The 17,254-nt window shown below is 40.9% G+C and overlaps 1 protein-coding gene across 1 annotated transcript in view; it reads left to right on the top strand.

The window, feature by feature from the left end:
- LOC129099219 (plexin-A1-like) overlaps positions 1-17,254 on the top strand; it is a 207,757-nt gene that overhangs the window by 178,781 nt on the left and 11,722 nt on the right. The window contains exons 22-29 of the mRNA XM_054608357.1: positions 3,313-3,455; positions 7,233-7,330; positions 7,857-8,015; positions 9,477-9,543; positions 13,512-13,658; positions 14,248-14,407; positions 15,321-15,424; positions 15,529-15,625. Of these exons, the coding sequence (XP_054464332.1) occupies positions 3,313-3,455; positions 7,233-7,330; positions 7,857-8,015; positions 9,477-9,543; positions 13,512-13,658; positions 14,248-14,407; positions 15,321-15,424; positions 15,529-15,625 (975 nt within the window). The remainder of the gene's footprint in view (positions 1-3,312; positions 3,456-7,232; positions 7,331-7,856; positions 8,016-9,476; positions 9,544-13,511; positions 13,659-14,247; positions 14,408-15,320; positions 15,425-15,528; positions 15,626-17,254) is intronic.

Raw genomic sequence — 17,254 nt, 5'->3', positions numbered from 1 at the left:
ACAGCGCCGACACAGAGTCAGAGCCCTTTCAGCCGCAGAGGAGCAGTTGTCGACAAAAAGCTTCAACACTTTTTGAATTAAAGTGCTACAGTTTCAGGGCGATCTGTTCATGATTTCCAGAAAAAAATAGTTTTTTACCTCGTATCACTTTTAACATTTGTGCTTTCCAAGAAAAACACAACAAAAAAAACCCTGTTCTTTCCTCAAAGACACTCCAGACAGTATTGGAGTCAAATAAAAGCACTACTTTTTCCAGGAAATGAAGCATGGCCTTATTCCCGCCCTGCCTGCTGTACTCCCAGCTGGCCTATAGAGACGAGACAGTGTGTGTGGGCGGAGGAACAGATGAAGTGGGCGGTCCTCTGTGTGTGTAGGTGTGTGATTGCAAAAGTAAGTGTATGTGTGTGTGTGATGTTTCGGCTTCGCTCTGAGACTCTTGAGGGGAAGAGATGGGGAGGGGGGGCGTTTGGATCAGTCATCCATGAGGAGCAGACGTCCCACTGTATACTGTGATCCAAACTAGCATATTAGCCGTCATGGATGATCAGTTACACATTAGAAATGACAACTGATGACTGGCAAGTGTCACTTTTTGGTTCAGGGGAGGTATTATAGTTGTGTTTTCAGACGCTTGATAGGAGCAAACAAAATGCTTAGGGGGTTTCTAAACAAATTCATGGGCAGAGCATTGTTTCCACGCTAATGTAAGCACACTCAGAGCTGTAGCATTCTTACACTTCACTTCCCAGACTTTGTGTAATCTGAGGTCCTTTCTTTGTTTACTTGAATCTGAAACACATGAGGATTTTCCCAGGAAAGACCTACCAGGCACAGTTTTAACAGCAGCCCAAAAAATATATATTATCAACTGGATATACATGTGTTAGTTTATAAGAAATGAACCTGTGTGTCCCTTTTGTAACCAACAGTCAGTGAATTTAAATATTGGGGAAACTCTCCACTTCGTTGCTAGTTTAAAAGCAACGCAGTTGTCATTTTCATGCCCACTGAGGTGTGGTTGTTGGCACATCAATATCTTCAGGCAGCAGAAAGTGGTTGCACCATTGAATTACAAAACCCTGGACTAAAGTCAATGGTGCATATATCCCTCTTACAAATGAAAAGTTGACCACTTAAGAGATAACATGCACCTTTGCTCCAAATATTACACTCGGGAATGTTGCTGCCACGGTCTTACATGGTCTTGTTTTAACAAGTGGCTTATGGGGGCTAATGCTATCTTATTTTTAGAAAACTTTAGATTAATATCGTTGTAACCGGCTTGTCTCGTTTATTTTGCTTTCGCATTTTTTTAGCAGTCAGGTTGTCTATGTGAGGATGTCTTTGGACCTCACTCACAAGAATCTTGAGGAAACGTTTGACATTCTATTCAACATCTTAAACTGTTTCTGGACACATTGGCTCAGTTCAGTGAAAGTCCAAGACTCAAGCTATAAATGAGTGATTGATTAATGATAAAGGAGGAGTTTTGATGATATGAAGTGGAAGGAGAGGAGTGCCTTTATCTCATTCTGCTTCTTCTGCTCTTCCTATGTATATTTTCCCCCCCATCTTCACCTCTTTACTCTTCTCTCCAGGTCTTACCTTTACACGCTGATCTTTCTTTCTTCTATCCTTTTGTCCTAATCACTTATGTCCTCTGTCCTCTGAATTTCCATTCCCCTACCACCCTCACTTTGTTACTTCCTGATCTTTCTTTCTTCTTCCCTCTCCTTTTTTTCCCTCTGTCTTCCTTTTTATCTTCTGTGCTTCCTCTCCTCTCCATCTCTCTAGTGGACCAAACAGTCCAATAACAGCTGGGAGAAATTATGCATGAAAACTCATCCGTCGCTCTCTTAATAATTATCCACTCATGCAATTAATTGACTTTCCTTTCCAGGAACTTTGTTTCCTGTCTCCTGATTCTCTCCTCTCTCTCTCTCTCTCTCTCTCTCTCTCTCTCTCCCTCTCTCCCCCGAGCTAGCTTTTCCTTTTTATTTCATTAAGTTTGGGTCTTTTTTTTTTCGCACGAGCAAAGATTGAATTTGTCGGGGGCTCAGACACCAAGGAACAAATTCAGTTCACTTAATTTTTTGGCCGGGTCATTTTTCTTTTAAGTGTTATCAAAACAATTCTTGGTTAGACAGGAAATTGAAGAGAAATTACAATTACGCCCTTTCGGGATCTGTTATTATTTTGAATGTCTACAGATCGTTGTATTCCCTCATGCTTCATTCTTTCCTGTCTGTGTTTAAGTTCCTATTTGTGCCTTTCTGGGCTTCTTGCATCTTTAGAGCTACTCATCTTATGAATACAAAATTTCCCTCCAATCTCTGCTTTTCATAAAATAATGAAATTGAGATTCCCATGTTACAGATTGATAGCATCAAGCTGGTAGAGCGTGGCACTTTGAAATTCAATAAAGCAAGTCATTGCTTGCAAGGAAGTGCTTTTTATGTAACAGGGAGTATCCTGCACTGCCTATTAAACTAGTCATTTCCATGTGGGGCTTTTAAGGACTACCCCAATTGCAGAGCAAGTTGCTGAAGTCTTGTAGTTGACAAGCTAACGGCCAACACGCTAGCGAGCTGAAATGCTACCAAGCGCCAGACACAATAGCTCTCCATGCAAGCTTCTTGCAACATGTTGTTCTCAGGATTTTATAATGGTGTGTGTGTGTGTGTGTGTGTGTGGGTGGAGGGCCTCTCTGAACTAGCTACCTTGCTAACTGACACTTAGCAAGCACTTTAGCTCAGTTGCTAGCAGGAAAAAAAGCCAACATTGATAATTCAATAGACGTATTCATACTAGATGGCGTAACAGAGCTAACTTCGTTGTACAACCCTGTAGTACAATGACAAATAAAAAATCTTGTAACCTTGTAATAGCTAATATGCTACGTGAGCTTCGTTCATTCTCACTGTTCCCTCAAAGGAAAGCCGTTGTAAGATTATTTCCAATTGGGAAAGAGCGTGAATTCCGGTGTCAACGCTCACCAAAGTCCAATTTACTTTTCCCCAAATGGTTTCTCCTAGCTTTTATAACATGAGGCATGATTAGTGTATGGACCATGTGTTCAAAAACAAACCACAACACAACCCTGGTTGCAGGGCTTTTGGACAAATTATGGAATAGACAATTTCCCACATGATTAAAAGCACAAGGTAATATTCCTTGACTATTGTCATTTCACAACCTGATTTGATTTTTCAATAGCAGTGCTGTTGCTCCTGTTTGTCCGTAAAAAAAACTGTACATTTCACCATCCCTCACCCTGTCACCTTCTCTATTTGTCTATTTTTTGGGAAACAGCTTTTGCCGAGCTTCAGACAGACATCCACGAGCTGACCCAAGAGCTGGACGGAGCTGGGATTCCCTTCCTGGACTATCGGACGTACGCAATGAGGGTCCTGTTCCCGGGCATTGAGGACCACCCTGTGCTAAAGGAGATGGAGGTACGGGTCAGTACACCACCAACCAAGCTTGAAACTGACACAAACTCACTATAATTAATAAATTTCAGTAGAATCAAGAACCGAACATTTGCACTAATAAACTAACATCAGAGGTAGAAAAAGTAGTGAATTTTGGATTTAATGTCCATCTTTACTGCTTATCATCCTTGTAGCCAGAGGTGAAAGTAAATGTAAGTTCTCGCAGGTGCCACCATCCCAACTTTCATCACTTCATAATGTTCTCCTCCCTTCCAAGTTTCATGCAATCCATGAACATGAGCATTCATTTTTTTCAACGCCTCTATGGGCTAGAAAGAAATGAGAAACTCTTGACATTATGTATAGCAAATTATTTATTTAAATGGTGAAAGAGCCATGGAATCATTTGTGAATGTTGACAAAACTTTCAAAATTATAACCATTTGTTTAGTTTTAAAGAAGCAGAAAATTACAACTTAATTCATCGAAAAGAGTTGACAGTTTGTTCACACTGCGTGTTTAGGAATTAAACTACATTTTGTGACGACGTATTCAGCTTGTCTGAATGAATGCAAATGGCTTTACAAAAGTCTTATCATCATCAGTTTGAACTCATGGGATAGACACTCTCTATATTCTCTAGATGTTAGGAAGTAAAGTTTTAAAGTGGGGAATGCTTGAAATCACTAAAATGAAATGTTATGTATGGAATAAAAAAAGATAAAGAGATGAAAAAAGAGTGCATAGCAAAAATGTAGCAACATATGATGGGAAAGAGTATTAGAGCAGAGAGAGAGGAATGAGATTCAGGGCTACCAGGATTCTTACTTGCATTATACATCACTGTTAAGTTATTAATTAAGCCGGTACATGCAACCACCTTGCCAGCTCAGCTGAATGGAGTTATTGCACACGATTTATAAGGACATTTTACTGCTGAGACCAAGGGAAGTACAATTAATAGTGTGTCAACATAAACTACTCTCCTCCAAAGCTAGAAACCAGAGAGCCAAGTTTGTAATCAGCAGTATCATTAAGATGTAGAATCTGGTGCTGCTCCATTGACTTTGATTGGAGCGCTGACTTTTGGAGTCAAGGAATAATTTGTTTGACCTTTTACTGCCTCATTTAATTGTTCTAATCCAGAAAGTGTATTTATATTCCTGGAAGAAAAAAAAGTGAGAAAAAAAAAAACCTGGGCGGGCTCAAAGCTGCCATGTCTCCTTCTTTTGATTCATTTAATTCCTACTATCTTATATTTGGCTGGACGAAACAGTAGTGATTACTTAAATAAAGTAGAATCAGCATTTCATATAGAAAAAAAGCCCTTAGTGGGTTCCAGCAGAGACTATACAGCACTATGCCAGCAACCAATGCATGTCAGAGGAATTGATGGTGGATGGATCAAACAAACTCAGGACTTTCACCCTGGAGACTGCTTTTTCGTGTCCCACATGAAACCAACACTAAATGTTGACTATAGGCTTTATATGCAACGCTGCCTAAGAAAGGGTTGTTGTGTTACAGCCGTTACGTTACTTTATTACACTTTTATTTCAACACAAACCATGATCCTGTTTTTTGGCTTAACAATTGGCTTGTACAGATACCAGCTAGCAGAGAGCACCTTAACCAGACTTCAGCCAGAAAATGCATTGCAGCTGTTAAGGAAATACCGTTACTTAGCTACGGCCAAAATAATCTCACTCTGGCGACCTTCGTCAATTTCGATGGCAAGAGAGGCCATCAACCCAGTATCACCCCAAACTGCCATTATTCAAATCTTTACATCTTTGCTCGGCACAAATCAACTTAAGGTTTTGCTCACTTCTTTGCGAAAGCAAGTCAAGCTTTGTGTCTCGCATGAATATGCACAGCTAGTTTGATCAGCCTATGAGGTCCTAAAATATCAATTTCTACTCCAAATTTTTGGCTTTTTATTTGAAATATGCCAGTGTGGTTAAGATGTCCCCTGATACAAATACAGTCCACCTTTAATTTAAGGTGTCAGGCAGGCAGAGAGGTAAAGGGATCTTACCTATTTTATAGTAATGTCTAGACTTCCTTCCCCTTCCCTCTGTATTTCCCCCAGGGGTTGCTGGTGTAATCCAATGGCCTGTGTAAACTAACACTCCTAGCTTTATTGCTCTGTGTGACTGCTCTCTTCCCTAAGCTAGACAGCCACACTACACACCAGTTATGCTTTCACACACACACACACACACACACGCACTACCGGAGTACATGTACACACATACACCGCCGTGCAGATAACTCTCTCTTTGAAATTCGTCAAAAACTCCCTATGCAGTACATACATGCATCTCCATCAGTCTCCCTTTCTTCTTCTCTCTTGCCTTCACTCTCTCTTTTCAAACACACAGACACACATCACACTCTGTATCCACCCTGGAGGCCCGAGAATCTCATTTAGCACTTTAAAGAGAGGCCCAGACACTTTATTACGGCACATCGGAGGAAGGAAGTATAGATGTTACAGTGGAAAGAAAAGATGACAATAGAGAGAGAGAGAGGTGGGAATGATGTGCGTGTGTGTGTGTGTGTGTGTGTGTGTGTGTGTGTGTGTGTGTGTGTGTGTGTGTGTGTGTGTGTGTGTGTGTGTGTGTGTGTGTGTGTGTGTACGTGTTAGAGAGACACAAAGACAAGGAGTAGGAGAAATTAAAATGGGAGAAGACCAATGATGCGAAACAGTCGACAGCGAGCGCGCGGGAGAGAATCAGAGCGGGGAGGAGGACGGAGCGACAGTGAGGCGTCTTCAGGGGGTTTAGTGTGTTGTTGATGAGAAGTGACAGGTGCCAGCCAGTGGAACAAGCAGGGCGCACCTCTGTCACCAAGCCTGACACACACACAATCCTGCCATGCCCCGACGCATCTTCCCACCCTTCCATCTCTTCCTCCCTTCTTCATTTGACAGAGGAATTTCTCTTGTGCCGGGTCGGTTCAAGCCAGTCGGAAGCGTTATTAAAAGATTTTTAGTTTGAGGGCTTTCAAGTGATGTAACCGATTCAGCAAAGTGGTAAAAGTGACAGGAAATGTCGGAACTCTCTTTTAAGACCTGAGCTATCGGTATAGGACATGCATACATTATTGCAAGAGTCTAATAACAAATAACTGAGAGATAAAATCCTCAAACCAGAGCAAGCGCAGTGTATGAGCGCACAGCGAGCTCAGAGTGCTTATTACTATTTTGATTCTTGTCTTATCGATATTCAACTGAAGTACGCTTTGACCCACCCACCCCCTGATGTCAAGAAGACAATTACGTCGAATGCCTGCGAAAATCATTTGGAAAGCGAGAACTGGGAAGCACTCAGAAGAGAGAGAGTAGCCAATCATACCTACCTAGCTGTTTACAAGCCAATCTCCGCCCATTGCACTGCGGGAAAAAACAAAAGTCTGCTCGTGAATGTGTGCAGAATCTGTCTTCACTCAGAGTAAATCATAGTTTTATTCCATCTTTATATCCTGGATGCTATTTATTTCAATCGATTCACAAGTTCCTCACATATGTTCTTCCACACATCATTTTTGAGTATGTTGCGCACTGGACTGTGGTTGGCTTCCAAACTATTGTGATATCACAAATCCATGCTTTATCAAACACACCTTGAACTCAGAATTACCGGGAGGGTTTTTAAAAGACTGAGAATTGTAAATAGCAAAAAGTATATATTTTTTCACAATGAAGAAAACATGCTCATAATGAAGAATAGAAATAAAGGTCTTCACTGCTCTAAGCCTCTGATGTAACTCGTCTGTCTCTGTGTCTTTCTTCAGGTCCAGGCCAATGTTGAGAAGGCACTGACGCTGTTTGGCCAGCTGCTGACGAAGAAGCACTTCCTGTTGACGTTCATACGAACCCTGGAGGCACAGAGGTGTCTGCCTTTCTTCATGTCTTTATTTATTGCTCAGATATATGCGACATTGGTTTTTTTTAGTACATTTTTTTATTTATTTTTCCCAAAAGGGGTTTCTACTATTTAATCAATGTTGTCTACCGATTTAAAAATAGAAAGATATGATATATGAAAGCTAAAGTACAGCTTGGAATATCATTCAAGAGCTTTAGCATTTACCCACATGACCCATGTTCCGACCATTAGAGTAACGTCATGTAAATGCAGTATACTGTGTGCTTTATGCTTAATTCCGATAAAATGAAAAATGGATGTTTTGTTTTTTGTTTATTTTCTGACAAGTCAAGATTTTAGTACATTTTGAAATACTGGGCAAAAGGTTTCAGGCAAAAAGTTAAAAAGTTATTCCACCTGTTTCAATAGACAAATATGACGTGAAAGGCTGTGCTGTCTGTCCCTTCGATAAGGACAGGATAAGTTAATTGATAAACGGAGTAAAAACATTTACGCAGCACTAAAATTACGTAAATGATGTATTTCCCAGGTCATTTTCAATGCGGGATCGAGGCAATGTGGCGTCTCTCATCATGACAGCCCTGCAGGGGGAGATGGAGTACGCCACCGGAGTCCTGAAACAGCTGCTGTCCGACCTGATAGACAGAAACCTGGAGAGCAAAAACCATCCCAAGCTGCTGCTCAGGAGGTGAGGACGATGTGGAGACACGTGGGACAAATGTAGAATATGCTGTAAAGCAAAAATATGTTTTGTTGAACTCAAGTTAATTTATCTTAAGACCCGTTTCAGGACTTATAAAAGTTATAACTAGTTGTTATACTTGAGATCTTTTGACTTGAGATGGATTGAAGTGTTCACTGAATTAATCATATTAAGTTTCCAAGGAAAGACGATCAGAATAACTGCACACTTCCCAGCATGCATTATTTGAAGATGAAACTCTTTTGCTCTGAGACTCATATAATTAGGGTTTGAAGAAAAACAAATCTAGATTGATAAATAGCATTAAAGTTCAAAGAATAAAAAACATGTCCACATAAATGTTCCAATAATAAATTAATTTTGAATGAATAGCAAACGCGGTATTGGGAAGATAAATCTGAGGGCTCTCGAAATGATGTAAAGGGACGGCGTGTAACAATTATGGGGATTTATTGGCAGATATTCTAATTTCACAAAAATGTTTCACAGAAATTTGTTTCCAGTGAAATGTTAATGACTTTCTATAGTGACATTTAACATAAATATTGCAGCTTTAGAAACAATATTTAGTTATATCTAAATTATTAATAACGTCTAATCCTATCCTTTTAATTCTTTATATGTTTTTCAAAACAATTATTTAGTCATGTCAGGCCTCAGTGTGGACTGAAGCAAAATAAACAGGAGGCAGCATGTCACCTCTACTGGTTCCATTCAATCTAAATGTGAAGTCATCAGCCAGCTACTAGCTAACAGCAGGGCATGAATAAGCAAAATTTGACCCAACTGCTGAAAATCTGAGACCCGGTTGAAAAACACCTGCATCACCAGGAGCGGGGGGGGACCTTCATTTAGCGTAGCTTTTTAATCCAATTCACAAACTATCAAAACATACACCCACGTTGTACCTTCAACGTGATTGGCTAACGCTCAGGGCAGCTGTACTTCTTCGGCCTCTCATGTTTGACTCAAGGAAGCCTGGACTTTACAGTTACTCACTATTGCCTCTCGAGGTACAAGTGGTATAACAAGCCAGGACTGGCCATAGCTGAGTTAGTTAGCATGCTCATTTCAGAAGATATCTCTGCAATTCAATACATAGTCTATTTTACATGACGTCAACACTGCAAACTCTTTAAATTCTGTTGATAATGGTAGTTCATTTTCTGTCGTTTTTTTAAATCATGGCTGAATATTATACATTACCCCTTTAAGGACGTTCTTCTGGAAAAACCAACATCTGCTGCTCTGCTCAACACAGCTAAACTCTAACAAAGTTTCAAATCAATTTGTCTTTAATTAGTGCAAAACCATGTAGATATTTCCCCAAAACTGTCCTTACCTTAAGGAATAATGGACTCTTGATGCTTGATTGTTTTCATAATCATCTCACTCTTGTTTCGAGCATTCTCTTCTTAATGTCGTGTTTTTCCCTCTGTGCGTCAGAACGGAGTCCGTCGCTGAGAAGATGCTGACCAACTGGTTTACGTTCCTCTTGTATAAGTTCCTCAAGGTAAGCCCAACAACAAGGCATGATCCTACTTATTAAATCAGTTTATTTTAAACACAGATTAATACTCATCATCTTCAGCGGGTTTATGTTGTTAAATGCATTTCTACTGTCTGTGTGTAAGAGGGTTTTATTAAAACCTTGTTGTTTCTCCCCGTTGCAGTTATTAAAAGCAGTGTTCCTCCTTCAGCCGTATATGTTTTCGCCCTAATGCAGTATACAAACAGTAGCTCATCAAAGCCTCCCAGCAGCATGCGTCTCTTTCTTCTCAGCTCTTTTAATGTTTTTTTAAGTCCACAGGTCCTCTCCGCTCTCATAATTTCACTCTTGTAGCCGACCCGTCCCTCCTCACTGATCTCCGTGTCGTTATTTTAGCTCACATCTCCTCCCTCTGATCTCTGTTTCATCTGCGTGGGTTTTCTGTTGTCATTATTCCACCGTCAGTCTCCTCTCTGCCTTAAGGTTATTTGCCTCAGCAGGGGGTGCGGTGTCGCTCACGCTGTCCTCGCAATGTCCTCACACACCCCCGCTCCTTTGCCTCATCCTCGTTGTCCTCTTCCTGTTTTCTTTGATTTATTTTTTACAGAGACTGCTTAAAGAGAGATCTGGTGGTTCCCTTCTCCTCCACATACTCTCATTACAAATTGGGGAGTTGTTGATATGATATGATATGATATGATATGCCAGTATAATCCTAATGGCATAATGAGTGCTTATCGTATACATATCATGATTACAGTGCATGCATGTATTTTGTGCTCAAAATGCAACTAAACAGTTTTCTATTTCTTTAACTTAAATAACAATAAATACGCCGTGTCCCTGTGCTTAGCTATTCCTCTTCCAGAGCAGCGAGAGACAGCATCGTGGCCCTGAAGTGTAAATGTCAGCATACAATTAGGGAGCCTTAATGAAGCCGCGATACGCAGCGAAGGAACATTTCTCAGACAAGCACGAGCACGGAAGGCGAAAACCATAACAGCCATGATGTACGCTCGCGCTGTCTCGTTAGCAGCTGCCCACCTAATTGGCCAAGATGCTAACGAGGTTCTCGTTGAGCAGCGGAATGAGGAAGTCAAGGGTGGGGGAGGGGGGGGAGAGAGGGAGGTGTTAGAGGTGGGTGTCAGAGGTGATGGGGAAGGATAGAGGAGGGAATGACAATTAAGAGGACGAGAGAAAGGGGAGGAGAGGCAGGAAAGGGTTGAGGAAGAAGGAAGTAGGAGATAAGCGGGAAAAGGAGAGCGAGAGAGAAGGAAGCAAAGATTGAAGAGGAAATAATGATTGGTTGAACTGAATAAAGAACGATAGATTAAATGAGGGATAGAAAGTGGAGAAAGTCGTTTTTTTTAAATACAATCCCGGCATCAGTTTCGCTTTGTGGTTGTTGTTTTTTTAACACAGCTTTATTAGATGTTGTTTTTGTCCAGAACGTTGGGAACATTAGTTTGTAAGTAGCAAGACATGTTGTTGCTCAGTGCTACTCATGTTAAGACGAGTGGAAGAGATGGAGGAGGGGCTGGAGGGATAAACGGAGGGGATAGATAGGGGAAAAAATAGCGTTATTTCAAATTCTAGAGTCTGAGAACCCAAAGTTTCCACCAATATTTTTTCTGTAGGTGACAAATGTCACTGGTCATTTTGGTCCTCCTCTGATTGTTTAATTTCAAGTATCTTAGGGACTTAATGATATAAAGAAAAAAAAAATCCCTGATTCTCCAGGTTTCTGCTTTCCTTGTTTTACTTAAACACACATTGACTGATTTGTTGTTGTTTTCTTCATTAATCATTTGAAACCACCTTAGAGAAATGAGATGACAGCGATTTGAAAGGTATTTTAATATACAAACACACTGATACCGATTTTTTTGACACATATTTGGTATAAAACTAGAGAAAATAAACAATTAATATAGGACACAGGATTAAAACTGTGAAAATGTATTTAAAAGCTACATAAGAGGAAGTAAAAGTAAAGAAAATGCTGACGTCAACACTCATCTGGCATTACAACATTATATTAATATCATGAACTGTCTTCATTCCAAATCAAAGGCCACGCCTCGCTTAAAGATCATTTGATACTCTGATGGTAAGCATTTTCTAGCTCTGGCTTACATATACAGAACATATTGTCTGTACAAATGTAGAAGAGAAAGATGAAAAAAAAATAGGAAGTAAGCTGTGAGGATTGGTGTATTACAAGGAGAGGAAGAGAGGAAAAAAAGACGAATGTGTGTGTGTTAGAAAGAAAAAGCGATTTATAGAGTGTGCTTGAAGGTGAGACAGATGAATTAGTTCTTTCCCCTGTTCTCATCTGGACCTCATGCATCTCCGACACACACACACACACACACACACACACACACACACACACACACACACACACACACACACACACACACACACACACACACACACACAGTCTGAAGTATCTCCCTGAGCACTGCACGGTCGATCATTAAGCTCTCGTCAGGATAAGTATTGGCCGCGGCGTGTCCTCTCTCTCCCCTCTAAACTGCCGCTACTTCAGTCGGGAGTGTTTTCCTTGGGCCCAAGTGATGACTACTGACACTATTGATTGGCAAGTGTCTTTGATGGAGCGGAGAGTGGGGAAACATATTTATAACATCTGTGTCCGGTCCAATGAGCGCCAAGATGTAGATGATGGGAGAGAACTAAAAGGATTTACATAACGCTGCTTTGAGACGGAGAGATAGAGGTCTCTTATGGTTGACTCACCCGGTGCTTTAACTAAACGTCCATCGCTGTGAGAAATGCCTTTTCGGCTGTATGTATTTAAATCTGTCCATACTTAAAACCATTCAGAATCTTACCGGCTGGATTCTGACATGTATGTCTTTTAACATCTGATAATAATATTAGAACGTTCTGATTTGCTTGTCCTGTCGCTTCACAACATGATTACCTGACAACAATTTCATGCTAGTAAGTAGAATGATGTTACAGTAGTTTATTCTGTACGTTTCAAATGACTGAGATAACAACAAATAACCGACAAATCATTTCAATTCATTTTACTCATTGGTCTCCCTTTGAATGGAATACAGTAGAAAACTGCTTCATTCAAAAACAACAAATGATGACAGTAATAACATGACATTAAAAAAATGAAAAAGATATATAAGGAAAAAAATGAAACCAATAGAAAGTAGTTATAAAATAACTTTTGCATACAAAAGCCTGACTAAATGAATACAAAATGAATGGCGGTTAAAGTTGTCAACAATGAAGGCTCATGATAAAAAGGGTGTGTAAGTCTTACATGACACAGTTATAGAGCAGAAACACAGAAATAAGCAACTAAAAGTTATTCTGTCATTGCTCTTTCTTTAACATTTTATCAAGTATTTACTTACATACAGCCTCCCGTTTGTTGGATAAATGAACATTCGCAAAACTTTTTCTCTTTCAATCAATTTTACAAGTTCGGTGGCAGAAAACACACATCCTCTCTGCTCTGCATGACTTCAACACCCGTAAAAACAGCCTGTTATTAGACCCTTTTCAACGACACGCTCTTTACAAATAAAATGAACTGTGACAGGGCTTGTCATATTAACATCTATAGTCTCAGTAAATTCTGCGCTAAATTAAAAAGTCTTGCAACCCTGTCACTAATTTGCGACAGCCTCAGATGACCCCCTCAGAATAGCAGATATAAATGCTTTCATGATACGGCTCTGAAGTTGAATCACTGTGTTATGAAGTGGGTAGACACACTGTATTTTAACCCCTCTAAGGGTGTTTGTGATGATTCATTGGATCGGAAAGATGAAAGGGGGGAAAAAATCACAGCACAAAATTGCCATGATTTTCCCAGATCTTTGCTCTTCTCCCTCTTCAAGCTATCTAAAAAATATTCAAATGAAAAGAATCTGAGAAAAGTCAATCACTCCTTTGGTCCAACTGCTGGCAAATCAAACATATCTCTCTGTCTTCTCCCTCACCAGGAATGTGCCGGGGAGCCTCTGTTCATGCTCTACTGTGCCATCAAGCAGCAGATGGAGAAGGGGCCCATTGACGCCATCACGGGAGAAGCCCGCTACTCCCTCAGCGAGGACAAGCTCATCAGGCAACAGATTGACTACAAAACACTGGTCAGTAGACTTATTGTGTCTCGAGGCCTGTCAGCTTTCCCTCTGAAATCACTCGACAAGTTGTACAGCCTCAAATGACAATTTTTTAAAGCAAGCTCTAGCTAATCAGCGGCTGAAATGTGGCGGATGGCGCCGGCTTAATTGGTCTGCTGTAGGGGAAGGCTTCCTCCCAGAGTAAACATGGCGCCGCAGCAACAGTTGTGTTTTGGAGGGAGAAAACGATCTGGCCATGAACCTGCACGACTGCTGCCCAGCGTTAATCACGCTCTCTTTCCAAACAAAGCACTGCAGGTTTGGATTGGAAAGACAAACCTACTTGTCGGCAGGATCTGCTTCGGTGGTTTTGGTCTGCACCCATGTGCGAATGCTGAGTTATTGTATCCCCCCCAAAAATGAGCAGACTAGAAAATGTCCAGGTTTTAAAAATAGCCACTGCAAACAGGTGTGAAAATGCATGTCATGTACATTCAAATGCACCCTAACAATCATCCTAACATCTCACTAGCGGGTGGTGTTCTCCCAGTGTCTCCGCTTAAGCTTTAAATTCTTGTATGTTTCCATTTTTTTTGTGTCTTTTTTTCTCCGTCAGACGTTGCACTGTGTGAACCCAGAGAACGAGAACGCCCAAGAGGTGACGGTCAAGTGTCTGAACTGTGACACCATCACTCAGGTCAAAGAGAAGCTGCTCGATGCTGTGTACAAGGGCAGCCCCTACTCCCAACGGCCCAAGGCCTCCGATATGGACCTGGGTAAGGCACACAATGGAGCATATTGCTTGTTCATAGAACTGTATGAGACATGTGCACAGGTTTTATGACTCAACAAAATGGTGTTCCAGGGGCGTATTTATATGACCTGCTACACGCTGTAGATTGTGATTTTGAGTCTGTTTGTTTTGTTCCAGAGGACTTGGAAAAGGAGAAACAACTATAGATGCAATAAACACTACAGACTTGGAACAAAATCAATTAATAGTTTAAATAAACCTGTGGTAATATTATGGGGGGTGCTGCTTGGAGGCAGCACAGCAACCTGTAAACATAACACTAACATATTATCACCCTTTGCTCATTTACATATCCTGCAGGCATGGAGTAATATAGGAGTTTGTTCCAACTGGTGGATGTACATCCGATATTTACTCTCCTTTTAGCTCTGTTTTTTCTCAACTCCCAAAGGAAATATCCTTATATAAAATATATAATATATACATTATTTTAGTTGCTAAAATCTACACGTTAGCAACCTTGTCATTAACTTACATCCGCCTGTTGGGCCATGAAACTAAGCAATGAACAAAAAGATGTTAAAACGCTTCGTAGAGCTGAGTTGGATTATAATTTGTGTGTGTTTTTCAGTCTGTGAGTGACCATTTTCACATTATACTACGTCATTTGATCTATGATTAATTTAAAACACTTAATTAACTTGGAGAAGGTAAATTCAGAAACACAATTCATAAAAAATGAAAGAAGATGATTAGCATTTAGAAGCAGCTCAATCTGACCACACTGCAGGGACAAATAAAACACACACACACACACACACACACACACACACACACACACACACACACACACACACACACACACACACACACACACACACACCCACACACACGTTGTGTTCTTTGGTCTGAACATCTGCTCCCTCTTCCTGTAGAATGGCGTCAAGGTCGCATGGCCAGAATCATTCTGCAAGATGAAGATGTCACAACTAAGATCGACAATGACTGGAAACGACTCAACACGCTGGCTCACTATCAGGTACACCAGAGCTGAAGCACAATCAAAACGGGCACAAGCAAGAGTCGGCGGCTCGGTTGGATTCACTGGTGAATCTCTTGGTGTTTGTTTGTTTTGGTGTGCAGGTGACAGACGGCTCTGTGATCGCCCTGGTGCCGAAGCAGAACTCTGCCTATAACATCTCCAACTCCTCCACCTTCACCAAGAGCCTCAGTAGATACGGTACGACTCCCATTCTCCTCTTGGCTTCGCCCTGTTTAAAATCATCCTGTCAAGGATTCCCATCCCTCCCCCATCTCTTTTACACGCTCTTTGTCTTTGTTTATCGCGGCCATGATTGAGTCCCATTCTTTGTGAATGGCAATCCTTTTTATCCATCGCTATCAGCCCAGGCCAAGGCTATTCCACGGCTATTTCCAAGCAGCCCGTAAATGACAGGCATTAAAGTAGACACCTCGATTCCCAGCTGAGTGAAAGAGAGAGAGAGAGAGACAGAGAGCACCTGGCAGTCAGCAACAGACAGATGCCTGGCATCAATATGGTATACTTCACTGGAAAATTAAACAATTTAGAAGATAAATGACTCTGTTGGAAAAGAATGGACCCTTGTCTGGTACAAAAAAGGCTGCGCCCCATAGGTATGCACAGCTGTTTGTATCTACTGATCTAGACTCACAACCAACCTGGATTTTCTCTAAAAGTACACATTAAAAGTTTAGGTTTAGAATGTTAATAATGTTTTTTGCATGTGTAATAGACATAACACCTTTTGGTGTAGCATTTCTGCCTCTATTTGACACTGTAGATATCTATAGGTAACATAGGGAGAGAGAGGAGGATATGACATGCAACTAAAGGTCCTTGACGGGATGCATTTAATCATGTTGCGGTTCTGCATTATGCACATTAACCATTAGACTGCCGGGCTCCACCAAAAAAGACATGACTCTTTATCAGAGTTGTTATGTATCGAGGGCAGATTTTGATGAAATGGTACCTGAAAATAGCAGGAGAGTAAGACCTCTGCTTTTTGCTCTTACCCAGTCATCAAATAGAGGAGTGGTGGTCTTCAGCCAATCAGGTAATATTCTGTTTTAATAATCTCTACCAAAAGAAATCTGCAAATGAATGCAGAAACTTAAGGCAAAGAGATTAGATTTTGGTTTTGGATATGTTCTGGTTTCCGTTTGGAGCCTAAGTAGTATTAAGCAATCACATTTGAGCATACACTGGTTGCATGCAGGTAAATAAAAATAGAAAAAGAGGCAGAACGCCTGAAATAAGATGAAAGGCAACCTCAGAACCCAAATCGTCTGACGATCTATGCCCTATCTACGTATGTGGAGGCGCCTTGACTTGAACAAATATGGAAACATCTGAAGAAAGCCATCACACAACACCTACACTGTTTGAGGACCGGATTACTGGAGAGAAATGTCGTTGGAGAAAATTTCATTTCAGAAATCAAAAGTTTGTTTTTATGAATCATCTTAACGTACAAAAATAAACAGCTGCTGCTATTTTGCTTCAAAGCGGAAAAAGGAAGGATGTGTTTACGTGCGTGTTTTTATTTGCTTTACAGTTTAATATAAATCATGTGTGTGTGTGTGTGTGTGCTTATACGCTTGTGCGTGTGTGTAGGAGGGTGTGTTTATGAGCACGGGTGAATGTTGTCCACCAGTGGCCATGATGGGTTTGGAATCAAAGCCACTCAGCGACCCGCCGGCAAGAGCAACAACAGCACTAGACGCTCAGCCTCTTTCATTTTTCTCTCCTCCATTACTCACCATTTCACCCTCTCTCTCTGTCCTCACCGTATTTGTGTCTCTGTCCATTTAGCCCACCCACCCG

The sequence above is a fragment of the Anoplopoma fimbria genome, chromosome 12, assembly GCF_027596085.1.
Source record: "Anoplopoma fimbria isolate UVic2021 breed Golden Eagle Sablefish chromosome 12, Afim_UVic_2022, whole genome shotgun sequence".
In the NCBI taxonomy this organism is placed as follows: Eukaryota; Metazoa; Chordata; class Actinopteri; order Perciformes; family Anoplopomatidae; genus Anoplopoma; species Anoplopoma fimbria.
The sequence above is the reverse complement of the archived record's forward strand: the minus strand, read 5'-3'. Positions and strand labels throughout refer to the sequence as shown.